Source organism: Antedon mediterranea, chromosome 4, assembly GCF_964355755.1.
Source record: "Antedon mediterranea chromosome 4, ecAntMedi1.1, whole genome shotgun sequence".
In the NCBI taxonomy this organism is placed as follows: Eukaryota; Metazoa; Echinodermata; class Crinoidea; order Comatulida; family Antedonidae; genus Antedon; species Antedon mediterranea.
The window spans coordinates 3636756-3662510 of record NC_092673.1 but is presented as its reverse complement, the minus strand read 5'-3'; the positions used below and the strand labels follow the sequence as shown (position 1 = coordinate 3662510).

At 32.3% G+C, this 25755-nt stretch overlaps 2 protein-coding genes across 2 annotated transcripts; both read right to left on the bottom strand.

The window, feature by feature from the left end:
- Positions 1-14: 14 nt before the first annotated feature.
- LOC140047901 (uncharacterized) lies at positions 15-1992 on the bottom strand. Its single transcript, XM_072092932.1, has 3 exons — positions 1968-1992; positions 1307-1735; positions 15-1101 (listed from the first exon to the last, which is right to left on the bottom strand). Exons 2-3 carry the CDS (start codon positions 1731-1733, stop codon positions 1088-1090), a joined length of 441 nt encoding a protein of 146 aa, XP_071949033.1. The 5' UTR covers positions 1734-1735; positions 1968-1992; the 3' UTR covers positions 15-1087.
- Positions 1993-7793: 5801 nt separating this feature from the next.
- Positions 7794-24340, bottom strand: LOC140046322 (casein kinase I). The gene is made up of 7 exons (XM_072090924.1): positions 24069-24340; positions 23399-23505; positions 19043-19169; positions 14396-14494; positions 11610-11749; positions 9867-10020; positions 7794-9288 (listed from the first exon to the last, which is right to left on the bottom strand). Exons 1-7 carry the CDS (start codon positions 24186-24188, stop codon positions 9028-9030), a joined length of 1008 nt encoding a protein of 335 aa, XP_071947025.1. The 5' UTR covers positions 24189-24340; the 3' UTR covers positions 7794-9027.
- Positions 24341-25755: the final 1415 nt, after the last annotated feature.

The following is a 25755-nucleotide window of genomic DNA, read 5'->3' as shown; positions in this document are numbered from 1 at the left end:
ATGATGTTTCCTGATTCTAAATCCTTGGTATTAACTGCTACATAAGTTAAACATAACAAAGGTAATCATTGATAATATATAAGATAACCTTCATTTGTTATAAAATGTAATGCATTCATAAAAATATAGTAATAATAGTAGTAATTAATTATAACAAAGTATACAATATATTTAAACAAAAAAAAGGTAATTCTAAAAGCGTTGGTATAAAATCCTGGTATAAAATAAAAGAATACTGTACTATGGTATCAATGACCTAGGTCTATGGTATCAATGACCTAGGTCTTTGGTATCAATAACCTATGGTATCAATGACCTAGGTTTATGGTATCAATGACCTAGGTCTATGGTATCAATGACCTAGGTCTATGGTATCAATGACCTAGGTCTATGGTATCAATGACCTAGGTCTATGGTATCAATGACCTAGGTCTATGGTATCAATGACCTAGGTCTATGGTATCAATGACCTAGGTCTATGGTATCATAGTGTCAAGCTAATCACCTAATATTTATGAAATCAAATAATAAATTAATATTAATATAATTTATACTTTATTATTGATTTTATTACTGTTTTAATTTATTATTATAATAATTGCATTTAAATAAAGTAATTTATATAACAGTTAAGCTACCTTAAAATATTGAAATTCTAGATATGATATGAACATCGGCGTAGGTTTTGTGTAAAATAGTAAGACGTCTTTTTATTGTCTTTTTCGTCAAAAGGTATTTTCCTCATCTCTTGTATATTAAAAGTGAATATAAAATACTTCATTTAAAATAGCAATGCTGTATTTGTATTTTGTTTATTTGCATGGGAATTTTGATTTTAATATTGGGCATTGTTTTGATACAGAAGACATCACACAGTGTTTGGTTCGTTTCTCTGTCTGGCTTCAACTGCACTGGCAACCAGAAGACCAAAGAATAATCTATTATTAACCAGGGATTTGTTTTACAACTCTCTGGTATTAACCCATTCTTAAACTAAATGTTTGTATTTTTCTTTCAATTACTTGGTTTTTAAATCTCCTGGCCTTCAAAGGAAAAAGAGCTGTCCTTGATTGACCTTTGATTTCATTCAGTTTTTAGTACCTGCAATTACAGTATATACATATTCAAATTAGCATCCTATTGTTACCCAGTGACCTGTATTTATTTAGGAGAACGTCAAACGATATCAATGGGATTATAGAACACTAGTATACATTCATATTATTTTATTTATCAGTTTCTGTACTTTGCCAATCAAACAACGATACGGCATTAATTATGTAATTTGATATTGATTAACACAAACCTTCTGATACTTTAAAATCTGGTCCTGCTAACTCGAGGTGTTCATACTCGAAAGGAGGACTAACGGTACAACCAACTAACGTCCAATCACAGCCGTCAAGACATCTTGCAACCTGCCAATGATTGGCTGGAATCATCAACTGAACTTTATGACCCTGCGTTAAATTTGGACCAAGAACGTGTCTTCCCAGTAATACACCGTCGGGATTTGCTACGGAGACCTCAAGGGGACCTCCGGCGTAAAAGTGCCATATTTCGTCTCTACCAATAATGCGATGCCATTTATGTCTACTATCTTTTGATAAGAGAAAATATATTGCTGAGCTGTTTTCCGAGTGGTATGTTTCTTTAAAATAACCCCCTTCTACGTGTCCCTCGAGGCCCAGTTCTGCAATGACGTCAGATAATTTAACGGTCTGTGCATCCATACCTATTATGCCATAGTAAATACAGTAGTATAATATTTCATACAAACTAGATATTGTTTAGTACTCAGCATTTAGGGCCTAACATTGTTTTAAGATCTCTTCGTCAAAAATTTCCTTGCCTACTTGCCTAAAATTAAAACATTTAAAGTACTGTATATTGTATTCTGGAAATGTATTATTTTAATCATAGTTCACATTAAATATCTTTGTTGTAATTCATACAGTATAACTTACCTGCTGCGTTGTGAACTCGGTTGGTGTGTTGATCGTACTAAATTTGACCTAGAGTACCAAACCGTTATATAGGCACTCGTCCTTTCAAGTGAGATTATGATTTCAAGGTCATCATGCGACCGACATTATTGTCCTACTATTTTTCTGTACTGACCTTTCGTAGGCGTATCTAATTAATTTGATTGACCTGATAAATCTGGTATTATTATTATTATTATTATTAGTGCATCTTGGTTACCGTCCGTTGGGTACTAAATCTGTCTGTCTTAATATTAGTATGTCTAGTATATCGCACGGGTTTTATAACATTTTATACGATCTTTTTCCACACATTTGATTCATGACATCATAACGCACTTTGTGCGCGCATATCACCATAGAGCATGGAGAGCTAGATTTAGTGGGTCTTAATTTTAAAGTCCGTTCGTACTAAATCTTTCTCTTTAATATGTCATAGCGCACGGGTTTTAGAAAATTGGCACATTTTATAGGATCTTTTTCCAGACATCATAACGCACTAATGCTTAAATATTGAGGTAACATGTGCAGAACGCATTGTCTGATACACATGTCACATGTAGCATCACAGACCATGTGACAATTACATTCACACTGTAGGTCACAATTATTGTGAATGATCATGTAGCACAGTGCATGACTATATCATTATGCTCATGTCACATTACTCTAGGAAAGGGTATTTGCATACCACATGCGCATAACATTATTCTAATTATAATATTATAAAAAATCCCTGTACACTGTTACTAGTACAGGGGTTTTTTTTTTATCAAAGGATTATTTAACATTACATTGATATAACATGCGCAAATTATGTGATTATGCACATGTTTGTGCACATTATATTGAGGTAACATGCACACACCACATTATGTGATTATGCACATTATATTGAGGTAATATGCACATACCACATTATATGATTATGCACACTATATTGAGGTAACATGCACATACCACATTATGTGATTATGCACATTATATTGAGGTACCATGCACACACCACATTATGTGATTATGCACATTATATTGAGGTAACATGCACACACCACATTATGTGATTATGCACATGTATTGAGGTAACATGCACACACCACATTATGTGATTATGCACATTATATTGAGGTAACATGCACATGCCACATTATGTGATTATGCACATTATATTGAGGTAACATGCACATACCACATTATGTGATTATGCACATTATATTGAGGTAACATGCACATACCACATTATGTGATTATGCACATTATATTGAGGTAACATGCACATGCCACATTATGTGATTATGCACATTATATTGAGGTAACATGCACATACCACATTATGTGATTATGCACATTATATTGAGGTAACATGCACATACCACATTATGTGATTATGCACATTATATTGAGGTAACATGCACATACCACATTATCTGATTGTGCACATGTATTGAGGTAACATGCACACACCACATTATGTGATTATGCACATTATATTGAGGTGACATGCACACACCACATTATGTGATTATGCACATGTATTGAGGTAACATGCACACACCACATTATGTGATTATGCACATGTATTGAGGTAACATGCACATACCACATTATGTGATTATGCACATGTATTGAGGTAACATGCACACACCACATTATGTGATTATGCACATGTATTGAGGTAACATGCACATGCCACATTATGTGATTATGCACATTATATTGAGGTAACATGCACATACCACATTATGTGATTATGCACATTATATTGAAATAACATGCACACACCACATTATGTGATTATGCACATTATATTGAGGTAACATGCACACACCACATTATGTGATTATGCACATTATATTGAGGTAACATGCACACACCACATTATGTGATTATGTACATTATATTGAGGTAACATGCACACACCACATTATGTGATTATGCACATTATATTGAGGTAACATGCACACACCACATTATGTGATTATGCACATTATATTGAGGTAACATGCACACACCACATTATGTGATTATGCACATTATATTGAGGTAACATGCACATACCACATTATGTGATTATGCACATTATATTGAGGTAACATGCACATACCACATTATGTGATTATGCACATTATTTTGAGGTACGATAATTGTAACGCAATATAATATCTAGCAATAATAATAGTATTTTAAAAAGTACGTATTTTTTATACGATAGGACCTTTTTATTTTTCGACAAAACTGGTTACTATAAGACGATACAAAGCAATATATAGCCATATTATTGCGTAATAATTAAATGTTAAAAAGTCGAAATTTTTTAGATTAAAAAAAAAAAAATGGCTATAGTAACCAGTTTTATCTAAAAATAAAAAGGTCGAAAATTGGCAATTTTTTTGTGAAAAAATTCCTGTACTATAGTATAGGAAAATTTGCGAAAAATGGCCGATTTTCGACCCTTTTATTTTTTGACATAAATGGTTACTATTGCATAATAAACATGCGCAGAGACGAATAATGGGTTGTGCGCATGTCAATTGTGCTATAGTAACCAGTTTTATCGAAAAATAAAAAGGTCGAAAATTGGCCATTTTTCTGAAAAAATCCCTGTACTATAGTACAGGAAAATCTCCGAAAAATGGCCGATTTTCGACCCTTTTATTTTTTGACTTAAATGGTTACTATTGCATAATAAACATGCGCAGAGACGAATAATGGGTTGTGCGCATATCAATTGTGCTATAGTAACCACTTTTGACATAAATGGTTACTATAGCATAATAAGCATGCGCAGAGCCGAATAATGGGTTCTGCGCATGTTAATTGTACTATAGTAACCAGTTTTATCGAATAAAAAGGTTGGAAATTGGCAATTTTTTTGAAAAAATCCCTGTACTATAGTACAGGAAAATTTCCGAAAAATGGCCGATTTTCGACCCTTTTATTTGTTGACATAAATGGTTACTATTGCATAATAAACATGCGCAGAGACGAATAATGGGTTCTGCGCATGTCAATTGTGCTATAGTAACCAGTTTTATCGAAAAATAAAAAGGTCGAAAATTTGCCATTTTTCTGAAAAAATCCCTGTACTATAGTACAGGAAAATTTCCGGAAAATGGCCGATTTTCGACCCTTTTATTTTTTGACATAAATGGTTACTATTGCATAATAAACATGCGCAGAGACGAATATAGGGTTGTGCGCATGTCAATTATGCTATAGTAACCACTTTTGACATAAATGGTTACTATAGCATAATAAACATGCGCAGAGCCGAATAATGGGTTCTGCGCATATTAATTGTGCTACAGTAACCAGTTTTATCGTAAAATAAAAAGGTCGAAAATTGGCAATTTTTTTGAAAAAATCCCTGTACTATAGTACAGGAAAATTTCCGAAAAATGGCCGATTTTCGACCCTTTTATTTTTTGACATAAATGGTTACTATTGCATAATAAACATGCGCAGAGACGAATAATGGGTTCTGCGCATGTCAATTGTGCTATAGTAACCACTTTTGACATAAATGGTTACTATAGCATAATAAACATGCGCAGAGCCAAATAATGGGTTCTGCGCATGTTAATTGTACTATAGTAACCAGTTATATCGAAAAATAAAAAGGTCGAAAATTGGCAATTTTTTTGAAAAAATTCCTGTACTATAGTACAGGAAAATTTCCAAAAAATGGCCGATTTTCAACCCTTTTATTTGTTGACATAAATGGTTACTATTGCATAATAAACATGCGCAGAGACGAATAATGGGTTCTGCGCATGTCAATTGTGCTATAGTAACCAGTTTTATCGAAAAATAAAAAGGTCGAAAATTGGCCATTTTTCTGAAAAAATCCCTGTACTATAGTACAGGAAAATTTCCGAAAAATGACCGATTTTCGACCCTTTTATTTTTTGACATAAATGGTTACTATTGCATAATAAACATGCGCAGAGACGAATAATGGGTTGTGCGCATGTCAATTGTGCTATAGTAACCAGTTTTATCGAAAAATAAAAAGGTCGAAAATTGGCCATTTTTCTGAAAAAATCCCTTTACTATAGTACAGGAAAATCTCCGAAAAATGGCCGATTTTCGACCCTTTTATTTTTTGACATAAATGGTTACTATTGCATAATAAACATGCACAGAGACGAATAATGGGTTGTGCGCATATCAATTGTGCTATAGTAACCACTTTTGACATAAATGGTTACTATAGCATAATAAGCATGCGCAGAGCCGAATAATGAGTTCTGCGCATGTTAATTGTACTATAGTAACCAGTTTTATCGAATAAAAATGTCGAAAATTTGCCATTTTTCTGAAAAAAATCCCTGTACTATAGTACAGGAAAATTTCCGAAAAATGGCCGATTTTCGACCCTTTTATTTTTTGACATAAATGGTTACTATTGCATAATAAACATGCGCAGAGACGAATAATGGGTTGTGCGCATGTCAATTATGCTATAGTAACCACTTTTGACATAAATGGTTACTATAGCATAATAAACATGCGCAGAGACGAATAATGGGTTGTGCGCATGTCAATTGTGCTATAGTAACCAGTTTTATCGAAAAATAAAAAGGTTGAAAATTTGCCATTTTTGTGAAAAAATCCCTGTACTATAGTACAGGAAAATTTCCGGAAAATGGCCGATTTTCGACCCTTTTATTTTTTGACATAAATGGTTACTATTGCATAATAAACCTGCGCAGAGACGAATATAGGGTTGTGCGCATGTCAATTATGCTATAGTAACCACTTTTGACATAAATGGTTACTATAGCATAATAAACATGCGCAGAGCCGAATAATGGGTTCTGCGCATATTAATTGTGCTACAGTAACCAGTTTTATCGTAAAATAAAAAGGTCGAAAATTGGCAATTTTTTTGAAAAAATCCCTGTAGGCCTACTATAGTACAGGAAAATTTCCGAAAAATTGCCGATTTTCGACCCTTTTATTTTTTGACATAAATGGTTACTATTGCATAATAAACATGCGCAGAGACGAATAATGGGTTCTGTGCATGTCAATTGTGCTATAGTAACCACTTTTGACATAAATGGTTACTATAGCATAATAAACCTGCGCAGAGCCGAATAATGGGTTCTGCGCATGTTAATTGTACTATAGTAACCAGTTTTATCGAAAAATAAAAAGGTCGAAAATTGGCAATTTTTTAGAAAAAATTCCTGTACTATAGTACAGGAAAATTTCCGAAAAATGGCCGATTTTCAACCCTTTTATTTGTTGACATAAATGGTTACTATTGCATAATAAACATGCGCAGAGACGAATAATGGGTTCTGCGCATGTCAATTGTGCTATAGTAACCAGTTTTATCGAAAAATAAAAAGGTCGAAAATTTGCCATTTTTCTGAAAAAAACCCTGTACTATAGTACAGGAAAATTTCCGAAAAATGGCCGATTTTCGACCCTTTTATTTTTTGACATAAATGGTTACTATAGCATAATAAACATGCGCAGAGTCGAATAATGGCCATTTAAAAAAAAAATCCATGGATTATATTGAGGTAACATGCACATACCACATTATGTGATTATGCACATTATTGAGGTAACATGCACAGGACTACAAAAGGACTATAAACTGTAGGTCCAGTGTACACATCTAGCTCATGTGGACTTTAAAGATACTAGTACGTCTCTGGAGACAAGTAGGGGCCCGGTGTACTAATACACACACTGGGCGGTTTGGAAGACCAGTCTTTGACTGAAGAGGTTACCCAGAATAAATAAAAAAATCAATCAATAAATATATCCATAAAAACACTGACAAACCGATTCAAAGTGGCACAGTATTAATTTAATGACTTGCTACAGTAAATATCAATTATGAACCAAGATATTGAAATCTTGTTGACATCACCCATCAGTAGTAGAATAAAACCAATCAATCTGCTCAATAAAAAGACGCATTGATACATTGTTGTACGTCTTTATAAAATAACAAACTGTCACAGTTATAATATTAAAGAATTATTTAGGAATATTTATTTGTGCACATGAGAATTACAAAGTAGGTCAAAGGGACAGATGTTAAAGATGAACAGGGAAAAGTTTAAAAATTAGCAAACAACTATTTTATTTCATAACCATAACAACACGATTTTCCAATCTTTATTTACATTATTACATCTCTCTCATCATTTATAATTACACAGGTATGGTCAGGTGAGTCAACAAATATACACACATTTGTGCAGTTTCACATTGTGTGTGTATTCTTGCGAAATCACATAGGTTAGTTGTTAATATAATAATAAATATTCATAAGGGAGGGAGAATAGAGAGATTATTTTTAAAAATGGGGGTACTACAATACTTTATATAATCTCAAGATCACACTAAAGTAAAACTTATACTTATAAAAACAACATTTTTTTTTCACTGAAGTGTACTGTATTTTTAAAATAAAAGAAATCCATAGCATTGCTTTCAGAGACCTTCAAATATTTTAACTAAATGCGTTTTTTTTAAATTTTCATGAACATAAATAATTATGTCATCGGTACAAAAACAAACATACTTAAATGAGTATGAAACCTACAAATTGGTAAGCAATTAATTCTAAAAGACGTCTCCTGCACCTAAACCAATCCATTTACAGAATTAAAATAATGCTAAAAACAATACTCTATGAAAAAAAAACTACAAAATGACATGCTCAGAGTAAATCTGATAACACGAGGATACATTTGAGAAGCTGGTTTAATGTTCACACTATATCGGCTACAATATCCAATAAGAATTTCTTCAGTGTATTTATACAGTCCATGTTTGACTATGTATTAAAATCCATCAGGGTTGGTTCTTTCTGTTTTTCCTGTAAGCTTTCTATTTACACGTTATGAGAATATTCTACAATATCAACGTTAGTAGTTAGCTTGCCGTAGCTTTTTCGCTTTACTACGTGAACGCATCAGCAACACTAAAAAAAGTCTCTCGTAACATGTCAAACGCATTGCCATGTAGAGATGGTACATCAAAAACACGCCGTTAGATTACAGTGAGAAGCTCAGCGTTTGCTTTTACCCTTGCTTTCGGACAGTTTAGCCTGCAGGGCTCCACCTGCCACTGCGCTTGATCCTTGACTTGTGTTAACTTGTTGAGCGGCTTTCTGTTTAAGTAGCGTCCAATCAAAGGTGAAATCATACTGGTGGTTAAGGGTGCGGAAGAGAATTCGGAAAAGTTGACGCAAATACATATAATCTGGCGCTTCCTCAAAACGAAGACCTCGGCAGTAGTTCAAATACATGGCAAACTCAGCTGGATAACCCTGGAATGGAGACACAAAAAACACCATAAGAATATTATGTATTTAGTTACATAAAAAATGAAAATATAATGCTTTAAGGGCAATTTACACAGACGAGTGGTAACAGTAAGCAGAAAACCACATAGCTTGTACCACGTACAATCTGAATCTATTTATGGAGCGAAAACCGCCTGTCCACTCCATGTTTTGTGTTATTAAATTATGGTATATTTGAAGTACATCAAAAAAGTTGGAGGGGTGAGAATTTTTTACCATGACATAATTTTGTTCTATGATGTGATGACACGCTGCAATATACATCAGGCCTTGACTTTTAAGGCGAGTGAGTGCGATCACTTACCTAACACACTCCTAAACTGCCCGTGATGAGTGCGATTTACAACACGCTTAAATTTGGTAAACTTCTACACACCAAAATACAAACAGCACCCCTGAATGCATTGAGGAGTGCAATTTGTAGCGCACTTATAATTTTCAAAAGACAAGGCCTGATATATACTATGCTGTAAGAGATTTCAACATAGCGGGAGAAGTGTCAGATGCCGGAATGCTAATTATAAAGCAAAAAGATACACTACCTTGCAGAGAACCTCTACTGGTGTAGACATCTTTTTTTCACTGATCTTCTCATATTTTTGTTTTTTGGTAGCTGCTTTCAACCCTTGCCACGGTAGGCTAGTACGGTTGAAATACATCAGCACATAGCCCAACGATTCCATGTCATCTCGACGACTATAAGAAATAATAAAATATTAAAGAATAGATGCTTGACATACAAGAGATATTTATCTACAAAAGGTAGGTGGGAAATAGTAAATAGTGGGTGAAGAGATGACTCCTTAAAGCCAATGTACACAGACAAGCGGTAACAGTAAGCGGAAAACTGTGTGCTTAATGTCCCACGTAGAATCTATATCTATCTTGACAGAGTTTACCTGTCCGCTCTGCGTTGGTGTAAATGTTCAAACATAGATTTTAATGTATGTTTTCTGCTTACCGTTACCGCTCATCTGTGTAAATGCGCATTTGGAGTGGGAGATAATAACAGTAGATGAGGAGTAGTAGTAGACCAAGTAGTCTTTCAGGAAAATCAATGAATTCAATAGTAAATTATTACCAATAATGACAACTATATAATAAACAGGAAATTTGGATTTTAATTATAAATCCAGTCTAGATTTCAGGCTCAGATATAATAATACTATCGCTATAAAATAATGACAACACTAAAGCTCTGTCTACACTATCAAATTTTATGTGACAACAAAAACGTGATATGCCCATATAAGGGCATATGATGACATCATATTTGGGCATATCACTACCATATTTGGGCACATTACACTTTGTTTAAAAAAAACTAGTTTGATAGTGTAGACAAGGATAATGGGTGAATTAGTGTATCAGTACAGTAATGTGACGTATGTACTAAATTGCTTTCATTCAACAATGCACCTTGACACTTTGATGTAATCCATAACCAATAATTCTACATATTATATTAATTCATTATAAATTACACACAGGGTTTAATGGCCTATACTGTGGATGTAACTTCCGTTTCGAGTCCCAAAGGCATAAAGCTTATAAGAAAACCTTGATTTAAAATAATCTACAATTTTAATATAACCGGATATGAAATCTCATTTTTATAAATCATAAACATTGATGTCATTCATTTTTGAATTACAAATATGAAACTATTTTTCTGGTTTGGAAGTAACATGGAAATATGAAATGTATTTTACAGATTAAATATATTAAATTTTATTTTAAAATTATACATAAATATTATAAAATGCTTTAAAACCAAATCATCCCACGATAGATAATTTTAGCCCTGTTTGGTATAGTAGATGGTCAGTTATTTAATAGGTGGAAATTATTGTTTTTCATAGGGTCATAAGACAAGGTCCTAATCCATTGTGGATAGGACAAACATTCCCAGACATGTGCTGTACATAAACAAAGTTTTTAGCAAGTCTTTGAGTGTAATGTATCGTATGATTTTGTTAAGACCAAATTCTGGTATCAGGACAATCAGCAAGTTATGAGATGAAAAGTAGGTGGCGAGATTTTGTGTTAAGATGCTTAATTAAATAGGTATGTTAACCCTGTCTACACTATCAAACTTTATGTGACAAAAATTGTGATGTGCTCAAATATGGTAGTGATGTGCTCAAATATGGTAGTGATATGTCCAAATGGTAGTGGTATGGCATCATCATTACTATATATGGGCATATCACATTTTGTTGTCACATGAAGTTTGATAGTGTAGACAGAGCTTAAGGCCTGCATCATCCATGGTGATAACCTACCTTTGCTCAATGCCCAGATGTGCATTGATACTTGCATATCTTGCTGTACCTGTAAGATTTTTGTCTTCTCTGTATGTAATATGTTGTCTTGTCCTGCTATCTCGGTACTTCTTTGCCAACCCAAAATCGATGATGTACAACTGAAACATTGAATTAAAAAGAATGTTTATTACTATTTCTGTATCACAACACTAGCAGTACTACTGCACAGAGAGATGGATGACAGGCCTTGTCTTTTGAAAATTATAGGTGTGCTACAAATTGCCTTAATACATTCAGGTATGCTGTAGGTGTGCTGTTTGTATTTTGGTGTATAGAAGTTTACCAAATTTAAGCGTGTTGTAAATCGCCCTACTCAATGGCTGTTTAGGAGTGTGTTGGGTAAGTGATCGCACCCGCTCGCCTTAAAAGACAAGGCCTGGGATGGCACGGTGAATAGGATCCAGCTTATTGAGAACGATTGTTGCAGTGTCTTTACACAAGATCTGCCATTGGCTTGTTGGTCTTGTGATAAAGGTATGTAATGTTGTAGGCCTGGTGAAGATCTACTGGTAGTCCTGTACATTAGTATCTAGTTGATTGAGGCACAGTATTATACCTTACAATCAATCGTAAAGCCCAATTGTATGCTGTGCAAGTATGCCTTTGAGATACATTTTTTTTTTTATTGTTGGTAGTGTTTATAGGCCTACAGTATTTAGTATTACAGTATGTGCTGTTAGGTGTCTAAATATAAACCCATGTTACAAGTTAATACAGCATGCTTTAAAAATATTTACGATATAACTATACTAATACAAATACTACTACTATTACAGTATTACAACAATATAAAGAAATACTGTACATCTAGATCACATCACAAAGACATCACATTGAGTAATTTTTTATGCATAATTATAAATAAAATGCATGAGAGAACAACTCATATATTTTAAATAATGAACATTAATTAACATAAATATACTAGTTCCTTAAAGTCAGTGTAGTATTTCCAAGGCCAGAATTTGAATGATATTAAATTAATATACTGTAAATAAAAGTAATATTAAATTGTACTTTAGAGGAACAGTATTAGCTTTATAATCAAGTAAATCGGCGCAGTATTAAAATCAAATTACTGTAACAATTTTACAGTTCCATGTACTGTACTCAACAACAAAAAAACAATATTTATTTTGTTTACATCATGACGACCTCCTTTTTATAAATTTCCCATAGGCCCACCCTTTAATTCCTTCAGTAATACTAATCCCTGTTATATTAATAAAGATTGAAAGGGGAAAAAAAGAAATTCACACGACAATTTCAGTAAGGTAATAAGGAACAGCTGCCAGTATTAAAAAGGAGGCACAAAAACAATATCAAGTTTTTTTATTGTAATAAGTAAATATTGCCATAGCACAAAAATTGAATAAGCCCCTGTTTACACTGCCAAACAATGCTCATTAAATACACTGTACTGAGCAGATTACAGACTTAGTGGCTATTTTAAATCCTACTAAGAATGTCTTTGTTGTTAAGACCAATTTTAAAATGTATTTATAAACAATAAAAAGTCTTCTGGTTTTGGATGGGTTTTTAAGTATCAGTATCATCGCCAAACATGTATAAAATAATTCACAAATCCACCTGAAGTCTACAGTAGTTCAGTGTTCAGTTAATAACAAAATGAACATCAACATATTTGGTAAATACAATGTAGACCTTTGACCTCCAACAAAGTGCACTTTCTCATGTTGATGTCACACATACAGTCTGTGTTAATTCAACACATAGGCTCACAGTATTTTGAATCAATGTGATGTATTATTCGTGAATTTTACAAAATACTGCTTTGTGCTTGCACTTTAAAAGCCTCAGGACAGTTTGTAATATTTCTACATTGTTTAGCATTAAAATAAAATGATATGTAATGACATTTAAACAATGTCTTTAGATGTCAATATTGAATAGTTTTAATCGCTAACTTAGACTGTTTAAAAAAATTAAAGAAAGGAGGATGATTTTTTACAATATACAACAGTATATTGTATGAACTAGTTATAGCTCTGTCTACACTATCAAACTTTATGTGTCAAAAAATATGATGTGCCCATACCATATATGGACATGATGATGTCATATCACTACAATATTTAAGCATACAATATATCAACACCAACCATATGTGGCCACATCACTTTTATTGTCAAACTAGTTTGATAGTGCACTGTAGACAGGGCTTAAGAATTATAAAGTACTGTATGAGCTAGAAGAAAAACGGAAGATAGAACGAACAATCAAGTTGAAACAAAAGAAACATTAAATCCCATTACATAATAAAATAAAGTACGATACAACTGATGACAAAAAAAAACAAACCACAATACTTATCCATAAAATATGCAGTCTAAATCATACCGTACAGACAGAAGTATATGCCTATACTAATTAAATTTACAGGAGACTTCTCCCATTCCCGTCCCCCTCACCCCCAAATAAGGAATAATTTCCAAAACAACATGACCTCTCTGTGTTTTACAGTGTACACCCAGTTGGGTTCATACTGTATGGATAATTCTTCCAAACAAACATGTTATTTTCAAGGCTTATTCTCTTGTCAGTACGGTAGTTGTATAAATGTTACCTGGTTACAGTGTCGTCCGATACCCATTAGAAAATTATCCGGTTTCACATCCCGGTGAATGAAGTGCTTGTTGTGGATGTACTCGGTACGACTGATCATCTACAGCGAGTGCAGTCGAGGAACGAAAAAGAAAAAGACAAATACAATTGAGTTTTACCTTATTACAATGTCTGCCAATGCCCATTAAGAAGTTGTCTGGTTTGATATCACGGTGGATGAAATTCTTGCTGTGTACATACTCAACACGGCCTATCATCTATACGGCAGAGGGAAAAGAAGCGGGATACATATAAATCAAAGGGAAAAAGGCTTACAACAAAATGCGCAAAATACTACATAGCACAATCATAGAGTAAATAATAATAAATGCATAGTTTCTCTCATAACCCAAACATGCATGATGATTTTTAGGTGTTACATAATAAAAAATTTTACAAATATTGAATTTTAACTAAAATGTCCAGGTTGCAATATTAACTTTAAATGTCCAGGTGGCAATTTGTTCACAAAACATACAGTACTGTACACACAAGATGCAAGTTTTATCTAATTATTCTTCGAGAACATTACCTACAGTAATTATCATCACAACAATTTCTGTATTTGAACCTTCAATAATTAATAACTCAAAAGTAGAAAAATGTTTTAACTGTGCATGGATGTATAAAATAATTATTTTATACCTTCATCAAAAAGACTCAACGATAAGTGTAACTGTACACAGAATGTAAAATGACAAATGTACGTAGGTGTTTTTATGTTTGAGGTCACTATACAATTAGTATTTTTCTAGTATCAAGTTGATTGTACAGTATACCCTACTGTAAATCAGATTTTGACATCTAAAAATTAAATGTATATTGCTATTTTCAATTAATTAAAAGACTGATTCAATTTTCAAAGATTTATTAAGGCTATTTGCATTGTACATACTTTTCTTATACAAACCCATTAATCATACTGTACATTATACAGTAGCAGCAAAAACACAGATACTGTATGTGCACATGCAATTATAATTACATTAATATTAAGGAAGTATTTCATTGACACTGTAGTGACCTGACAAATTCACTCATCCGTGACATATGAGTTCAAAAGTATAGTAGTAGCACTGTACAGTATAGCAAAAATTCTGCATTCATAAAATCATTGGTGTCAAAAGTGTATAGTCTGATAATAATATTAGTTCCTAGAATGTTGGTTTAAGGGCTAAAAGGTACTACTTGTACAGTGACATATTATGCTCTTAATAATAACATAATATTAGTCAAGTCCACTACAGATCATTGATCATTTTATAAACACAGGAAACTGTGGACAATATTAACCTTCCTCGGAATTATCAAGCAAATCATCTATCATCATTGCTACTTATCAATAAGTATTAGTGATGAAAAAATATAAATTTTAAGCACTGTATTATTAATATTATTTGAATATTTAATAGGCCCTGTTTCTGCTGCCAATCCCAAATATACCGTATAAATATACCCTATATGGAATTCGTGTACCGTTTCCGCTGCACATACTTCGTGGGTGGGCTGTAAAAAAGTTGGCTTTCATTACCCAAAATGCATTTCGTGAGACGGAAGTATGGATTGACCTAGAGTCTCGTGTAGTGAGATTACATGACAAAAACAAAACAATGATGGTTTCTCAAAACGTCGTAGCATTGCTTTCTATTTTAAATCTAATGAGCAGAAGTGGCAACGAATTTACACCGCACAAACAATCTAGAAATGTAGAATGGGCATTGACTAGATTTATGCAAAGAAGACGACGGCATTTGCCGATAACTTTGACGTTATTAAGTCTACCACAAATTCTGCTTTTATTTTGTTTGAGATACTTTTGTAAATCTCGGTATCTCTTCTGTTACCATGCAGTCTCCTCCCAACCTTCGCTTCTCCCCACAATTGAATTGCAAAAATAGTTATTTCTTCAGTCCACAGTGATATTTTGATCTGTTGCTTGCTTATACACGTGTGTGTCAATGCAGCAGAAATATCAAACAAACGCGTCACGCTCTGTTAGTTTTTGACCTCGTGTCATGGGCCGGGTCACATATACGGTATATTTTGAGTGCAGCAGAAACGGGGTACGAAATATACGGTATCTTTTGGAATATACCGTATAATATCCACAAACGATGGGGATATTTATGCGGTATATATACCGCATATATATACGGTATATTTTTTATGAGACCCATTTCTGCTGCCAAAAAATATACCGTATATATACGGTATATTTTTGGCAGCAGAAACGGGGCCATAGTGATACTACTATAGTATCATGGTTAATATTAAGTGAAATTGAAAGCATGGTCCAAGGTCCCTTTAAACAAACAGTGTAATCCTGAACTTTCCTAAATGGATTACCTTTGTTTCCACTTGTATTGTATTGGATATACAGTACTGTTAATACAATAATAAGCATTGGATTTTATAGTATTCAACTGGTGTCCTAACATATTATTATACTAAAGCACTGTACTACCATCATTATATTTTACTTCCTCTAAAAGGTTAAATAGCAACAAATAAACAAATACAAACAAAGCCTGGCTTTTTATATTGCATGAAATTGATTTGGAACGCAAGATGAGAACATGGGAAACTATTTTGCAATTGTTTTCAATCGTATAAAAAAGACATTTTTTGTTGGTTACTTTTGTTTTCTTTAGTCTTTTTATAAGTGAAAACATTTTTTTCTCTACTTTAATGATTAACTTTATTGAAACTGTAAAATGGCCTATTTAAGTCTTTTTTTAAAAATAATCTTCATTTTGTTCATGTTTTTGAGGGACAATACAGTACATCTTTAAATACTGTATCAATCCTTAAAATGAGCAATTGTGGCTTATAATTTAATGTTCATTTTATATCAAATGAACAAAGACCCACAGTTATTAACTGTACACTTCCCACTCGATGACCAGTTTTGCTTTGATTTAAATGCCTTTCTCTTTACAACAATATAAATTCAACATTAAAGGTGACTTTTGATAATGATTTCTTTTCCATACGGTATTAGTAAATATTTTACTGAGGTCAGTTGAACATACTGTGGTGTCAGATTAGTAGAGACGCACGTTTTATCATAACTAGTAGTAAATGAAAGCTATTGTATTCATAATGAAGGTACAGTACTTGATAAATACGTCATATTTACTGTAGTGTAAGACACAATATGAGTAATTGCATTCATAATGAAAAGACAATGTAAACTTCAATTTAAGATTTTTTTGGCCTACAATTTATTTTAGTGATAAAATACCGTAGGGATAAAGTCTTTAACTACTGTAGTTTTAAATCTGTACAGTATATACACAATCATAATTGTTTAATTTTTAAAAATTGTCCAATTATAGATTCAAATATAATTTTTTATTTATATACAGTATTTCGTAATCTGAATCTAATTTTTCTATGGTATTTTTGTATCCATATATTTTCTTTAAATATTATACACATTACAATGATTTCAGTTGACAACGACAGACAAATTAATAATATTATTATTACATCATGCATACTGTACGCCCTAAGTGTAAAAACGTTATTTCTATAAGTCTGTACCCAGTGAAGCATAGAAAAGTATCGCTTGATAATGATATTCAAAGAAAGAAATGGCAGTGAACAATATCTTTATAGAAAGGCTCTATGTACAGTGTATACTGTAGGCCTACTGTATTATTGGAATTTTTTTTTTATACAAAAACGTAATTCATCATCACACTAGATTGTAAAATACCTTAAAACAGGAATTTCATTGGTATTTTTAACGCCTATGTACAAACGACCAGAATAATGCAAGCTAGCTATGAACGCCATCCAGATGCAAGATTCAGTGAACCTTGATATCAGTTCAAGTGTTAAGATTCAACACAATACTAGGTGGTGTTACACAGTGATCAATGGTCTATACAACAGTACACAAAAAAAACAACACAAAAAGCTACGTAAAACGCCCAATAAAACCAATAACATGCTCAGCAAGCAGCAGGATAAAAAGTATATTGCCAAAGAAAAACACACAACATTCAAGGCTAGATTGTAGCGATTCAGAAATGGCTTACAAATGGTAGAATTTGTACAGTAAATTGACAACAGAATACACCCATCCTAATTTGTTTTTTTTAAATTAGTATTGACAAAGAAGAAAAAAATCACATCAAGTTTTCCGTCTTGATTAGATTAATAATTTAATATTATACAGTACATGACATAAACATTTTTATTGGTCAACTATTAGCACAATGTAGCATAAACATTAGTATTTTTCTATGATTATTAATAGTGAAACTACAGTAATATAACATTTTATTTATCCAACTTTAAAATACAAAATTGAGTATGCAATCAGTAAATTATTCATTCCATTGCCGTAATATCAAACAAAGGTCAAAGTTCATCTCAAACTGAGCAAACATTCATGAACGTGCCGAGATTATAAAAGAGGCAAAATGATAAACATTCTTAAATTGATCAATGGCTATCTAACGAACCACTGATTTGTTTTTGGTCAGCTTGCATGCAATCATTTTATGTAGGTTTTGGATTTAGCAATTCAAATTTTGATTACAATTTACAGCCATGTTTAAAACCATGGTGGACGACGTCACTTAATACACTGTACACACTTAAGTTATTTTTTTGAACATTTAAATTATCTAAGCGAGGCACGAAACAGGAAACCTGACCACACCCTTACTATTATATAATTAATATTCGAGAATTGTATTAATGATTTACTTCATTTAAATTATAATAATTGTAAATGCTGTTTTAAAACGTACCTGATCAGCTAACATCAAAACTGTTTTCATTGTGAATTTTCTTGAGCAAAAGTTGAACAAATCTTCTAAACTGGGCCCAAGCAGTTCCATTACTAAGACATTATATTCTTTTTCCGTACCATACCACCTTTAAAGAAAATGAAGAAAAAAATACATTAAAAATCAAATTTATATATACACTAAAAACAAAAAGTTATAAGCTTGTTAACTAGAATAAAACAGGCTAAAAAGGCCAATTTACACAGACAAGCGGTAATGGTAAAAAATGTTATTCCTTCTGACCATTTACACACAAGGCGGAGTGGACGGTTCCGCTTAGATTCTACGTGGGTCAAGCATTACCGCTCGTCTGTAAATTGACCTTTACAGGTACAGTAATGTATATCGAAAATGCAGCAGAACAACTCTTTTGGGATCTCTTTTCAGGGGTTACAATATTATTGGGACAAACAAACGTGGTAAAATACATGGCTAACCACTATTCAGGTGATACAGTACCATTATTAAGGGGACACTCTGTTGGTCTCAAAGGTATCCCCTTAATATGGGTTTGACTGTACATTACAAATTTCTTTCAAAATATTTTCTATACATTATAAGTTTAACTGTAAAGCCCCTCAATATAGGTTCGAACTGTACATTATAAATTTATTTCAAATTTATTCAAAATATTTTCTTTACATTATAACTGTAAAGTACTGTAGGCCAATTTAACATTGTTTGAATCATTACGGTTTCATTAATAAAACATAGGAAATGTTAATTTTTAAAACTGTTGATTGTATTACGTGGAATTGAGTCATTCAATTCTGGCATAGAATCCAATGAGTATGTAGAGTGTGAATCTGGGTGGAGTGATATCATACCTTCACACATATATCAATGACCCCCAGATGCAACACACTAGATTAGCCTATTTTATCAATAAGTCACCTACTGGGGTAAGCCAGATAGTTGTATATATACCATTAATGCCTATCATAGTCCGATGAGTGCTGTATTGGCATTAAATGGGACTTTACCTAAGTCGTAAAATTAAATAGTAATACGGCGAATGACTTCTACAGTCACAGCTACCAAAAGGTTATCGGCATTAAAAGATTTTAATGTTATTGGCAATGTCAATAAACACATTTTGTGTACTGTAAATATAATTAAATAATGTTTACTAAAAATGTTAATGAACATAGATATTGAGACCAGAACATGAACAAAACATTTTAATGTTTAACTGACTTGACATCTAGACTTGATAGTACAGTACTAACTGTACAGTTTAAAAAATAGATTTAACTTTATTATGTTGATAAAAAAACATAACAATGTAGTCTTTAATTTTAAGAGATAACAACAAAGTGTACTTAATACAGCTTATTTACAATATAAGTAGAAATTGAAAGATTGATGATAAATGTAAAATACTTGGCTTATGATCACATCTAAAATTAACCATCTGTAGATCCCACTGATGTTCAACAACAGTATTTTGTTACTAAGCCTGTTGTTATTCCATCAGTCTGTCAGAATCTAACAAACACGGGGTTGCTGTTTTCTGGTGCAATACCAGTCAAAGTGAAGTCAGTCAACAAAGAAAACAAAGCCCATTTTGTGTGTGAACTAAAGTGGAACTTTTAAAAGACAAACGTTGAATATTGGTTACAGAGCCAAAAGTAACAATTTTGGAAAGTACAAGTTATATTTTTTGTCTTAAAATGACAAATGAAGTGGGAATTTAGTTTCTGCCAAATAACATTGACTATAATATTACCAAAACATACATATGGTAAATTACAGTAGGTAGTGTGGAAAAAAATAATTTTCATACAATAACAGAACATATCAATTAACGGATATCTAGTGTTACACTAATACTACCATAGCGCAAGCGATATCATGTATAATTCACTATGATATGTTCTACTAAAAAACTACCAAAATCATGTTAAAAATACAAAACATTTTTTTTGTTGCTTTTTTAGACCAATATTTTGGGAAGAAAATAATTTACAGGACTATGTATTATGAGTACTTCTGAGTTGAGAAAATTGAGGTAATTTATGCAGTAAACAAATTATTTTAAAAATGTTAGCAACAAGTAGTACCTACACTATTATTAAAGTGTACAATAGTTTAATACATAGGCTGTACATATCGAAAACCTTGTTCTTGTACTGAGCTATGGACATGAAACAAACAAATCTTTAAACCTCCATGACTCAAAGAATACCTTGAACAGAACTAATAAGCAAAATAATAAAATGTTTGACGAGCACACAATGAAGATGAGTTCAATAGCATCTTCTGTTGGAACATGTCCAGCACTTCCTATACAGAACACAAGAGTATAAACAAAGTGATTATATTTGACACACAGTGTTGGTGCATTATATACGTCATAATCTTTCTTACAGATACAGACATACATTGGACATTTTATCAATTCAAAATGTTGTACGTTCTTTGGCCTTGCACTTGGCTTAGTTTCAAACTAAACACTGTACCGTATAGCTCCCACTGTCTATATTGTAAATTCTGTAATACTAATAGTGAGAAATGCCGAACCTAAACATGTACAGTAACACATGTGATACATAATGTAACACTGTTACTGGACACATAATAATGGAATAAGAATCAGGTGCATGTGACTGCCTTGATTTTTCATCAACCCTCTAAGAGCATTGAAAATGTCATTAATACTATGAGACATTCAGCAAGAAGACTTCCTCTAAACCGACACTTTTCTACCTTATTTCTCTCAACTCACGATGGCTAATTTGTTATTCAAAATAAGATAATTTAGTGAATAATAAATACAGCATTATAATAAATACAGTTTACATGATTAAGAACATCATGACACGCAGCTAGCATTGCAGCCATTTGATGAGTTGGCAAAAGTATAATTAATTCAATATATTTTTTAAAACAAACAATTATTATTTCCCATTAATCACACACAATCTAAAATCAAATTATTGTATATATTACAAACATTGGGTGTGGTTCAATGCAGTTAACAACAATCATTGCATTTTGATTAGGCTTATTCAACAACACAATCCACCCAACTGTGTCAGTATTCCTAAAAACAACTAAAATGTTAGTGTGAACTCTAATTGACCTCTGACCTAAGATATGCTACACTAATTGCTATTGGCAGAGAGAACATTATGCAAATCAATGCTTGTTACAGCTGGAAATGTTCTGTATATAAAATTTGTGCAAGCAGAGTTAATATTCACGTGGGCTTTAAAATTTGAGTAATATTTTTTCCAAATTAAACTGTAGAAATTAATTCAGTGTTGTATTAATTAATAACACATCTTGTTAAATAATAAACTGATGATTAAATTCCAACCTTTACACCTATTTCTCCTCTGCGATATGTTTTTTTGCACAACTATGTTGCTAATATAACGCTCATATGATTAGAATTTAGATCGAAAAAACCAACAATAGTCCAATCAAATGAAAAGAATCTACCAATATGTGTGTTATATAATATTATATTAATGAGACAGAAGAAATATGGCCAATTGATTCTATTAACGGCAAGACAGACCTACTATTGTGATGTTACAATAAACTAACTATCTATGGAATTCTGGTACGTTTCACTCAATACACATGAATTATAAGGATTCATATTCTGTTTGCATCATCAACAATAAATTAACATTAATTAACCCAAAATAAGCAAAAAAACATAGTTTCTAACTGCAAAAAAAAAGTATTAAAGAATTGATAGCCACCATTATGACTACCATTATTAAATTAATAATAGTTGCATAATATTATGACCTTCATGGTATGACAAAACATGTTTTTGCTTGGAATGGGCTAAAAATAAATTTGATATGTTTTGCCAGAAAATGTTTTGACAGAGAAGTGCGACTTCTTGGCAAAAAATAAATAATCATAATAATTGTTCTTCACTGTAAGGAACAGAGCATGACATGAAGAAAAGTATTTGTTATAAAAAAAAAAACAATATTTAAGTGGTTTATTTAGAGGAGAAAGCAAAACTTTTCTTATTTATTGTACTTCCTAATCAGAAAAAAAAGAAAAAATCCATTTACATGTAATAACCCAAAAGAAAATATGGTCTTATTATTATTATCCAATATTTACATCCATTCTCTACCCTAATCTTAGCATATTACTTTGAAGACAAGATGTCATAGTTCATGATTGACCAACGGGTACTGTAGCGGACCAGTTTTTCAACTCCATACCTCGTCAAAGATTCTTCTTCATCACCATCAGTTTGTACGTGCACTATAATTATAAAGTTTAAAATAACATATGGAATGAAATAAATCATATTTGAGTTAGAATTTTGTTACACTGTACCTTATATGTGGGATTCCTGGTCCTCCTTGTAATATTTTATATAGTTTACTTTCATATAATAATTGTGGGTGTCTTGCTTTATGTGATTCTAACTTTACTGCAATTTCCTGAAAACAAATTCAAAATTATGAAATATTATTTATTCATTACACATTCTGATGATTGAATTTGTAGTATTCAGAATTTGATTCAAATCTTTACCTGGAATAAACTGGAATACTTATACGATGTCGTAGAAAAATTCCCCTTTTTATACATTATCATTGAAATAAACTACAAATATCATGTATGTATCAAACTTTAATATCGACTCAGTGAGTTAAAAGACCTACTACTACTACTAGGCTAGGCCTAGGTTTTCTTAGTCTACAGTCAGGCCTCTCAAGGCTAAGCCAGGAGGCCTAACTAACATTATAGGCCTAGGCCTATATAGAGAAAAGAAAACAACATTCATTCTATTATTATTAAATATTAAGATTATAATTTATCTAGGAGAAACGTTAAGCCTCACTCATACTCTAGGCCTTAAATTTCACAACATTTCGGCCTGACAACACACTCTCATACTAACTCCAGTCATTGAACAAACTCCTAATTGTTGGCCTACCATTAAGGCTAGGCTAGTACAGAATAGAAACACACAGGCGAAAACACACTAGCCTAGGCCTACCTCTCCATTTGTGATATTGATGCCCAAGTAGATGTCGCCGAACGACCCACTTCCAATTTTTCGAACTAAACGGTATTTTCCTCCTACAATAAACTCTTTCGTCGTACCCGCACTAGACATTATGTATACTTGTTCCTATAACACACTTGTTTTACTCAAAATATTGTTGAAATCACAAAAAATATGACTGGTTTCTTAACGGATGTGAGTCATTTTATGTTTTTCCTTCGACGACGTTGTTGCTGTTTCTGATACCACACAGACAATAAACAGGGGATTGTGGGAAATTTCAGATTTCAATAGGGAACACACCCGACGACCCATGGCAACAACGTAATTTACATAATAAATAGATAGAACAATAATCGATCATATTATTGTTTTTTCTATTGTTATAAGATTTTTTAAATAACAAGTTCATTGCAATTTTTATTATGTCACAATTCTATTATATTCTTTACTCCATGGAATCAGTTTTGATTTGATTTATTGAATTCAAAATTACAAAATAAAAACAATTACCTTTTGAAGACTTTTGGAATTATATAACATTTAATATAATTTTAAAAAGTATAAATAGCATATAGGCCTCGGGCTTTCCTATGTCTATTTGAAACATTCGGAGGAAAATTATTTAAAAAAAAAATGTCTAGGCTAGGATTTATGTAGTGAGTGCGTCGATTATTACGGGGTTCTTTATAAATAAATTTATGTTAGTATAGTGATTAATTCGAAATCTAAATTTTCCTTTATGATTTTTCTGACATAGTCATGCCAAATGTTTGTCCGAATCTTTAAGTATAGCCAACTGTGATATGGTCCCAAGACTTTGAATTCTAGGAAAGCAGACCTCAGGACGTGATCTACGTCTGGTCAAGAAATGAAAAACGTCCGATCATGAATTGTTTTGTCGGAAGTTTACACAATGACCAGGTCGTGATGTGATGACGTCATTTTCTTCTTAGATATTGATTTTATTGACTGAGAATTCCCTCGCAACTCGACTATACTATTACAACAGTCATAATAAAACATGGGCCTATGGCATATTGTTATTGTTATTATTGCTATCCCTATAAATATTTACGATTTAGGTGCGTGCGACCAAAGTGCAGATCTATTTGATAAATAAAGTTTATATTCCGGTTTGCTCAAATGGCATATATAGACACACACAAGGAAGCAAACTGACAATAGTTCGAATTTGCGATAGGCCTATAACAATTATTATCAACATTACTACTGTGTTTTTAGAATTGATGATTTCATTTCTTTTAAAGTCCAAATATTAAATTATTGTATTATCGTATTTATTCGAATAAACGGCTCGCATTGAATAACCCTCCTCTCACACCCCCTCCCACATTTGAAATATGGAATAAACGCCTGTTTTTATTTATTTCCTCTAATAATAACATGAATATTTATACAATATACAGCACATTTCTATTTGTAGTAGAATTCATTGATTTGTTGATCTACAATTTATCAAGCATTTTCATACCATTTTTACTGTTTTATGATCACTTCTCGATATTTTAATTGTTTTGTATTTTTTTCATATCTAGGGGTATTTATTTGATTATACATGTGATACATATTCACCCAAAAACAATAAACACCTCATACACCCGAATAAATCCATTCACCGCGAATTGAATAACCTCCCCTAAACCCTCCTGATCGA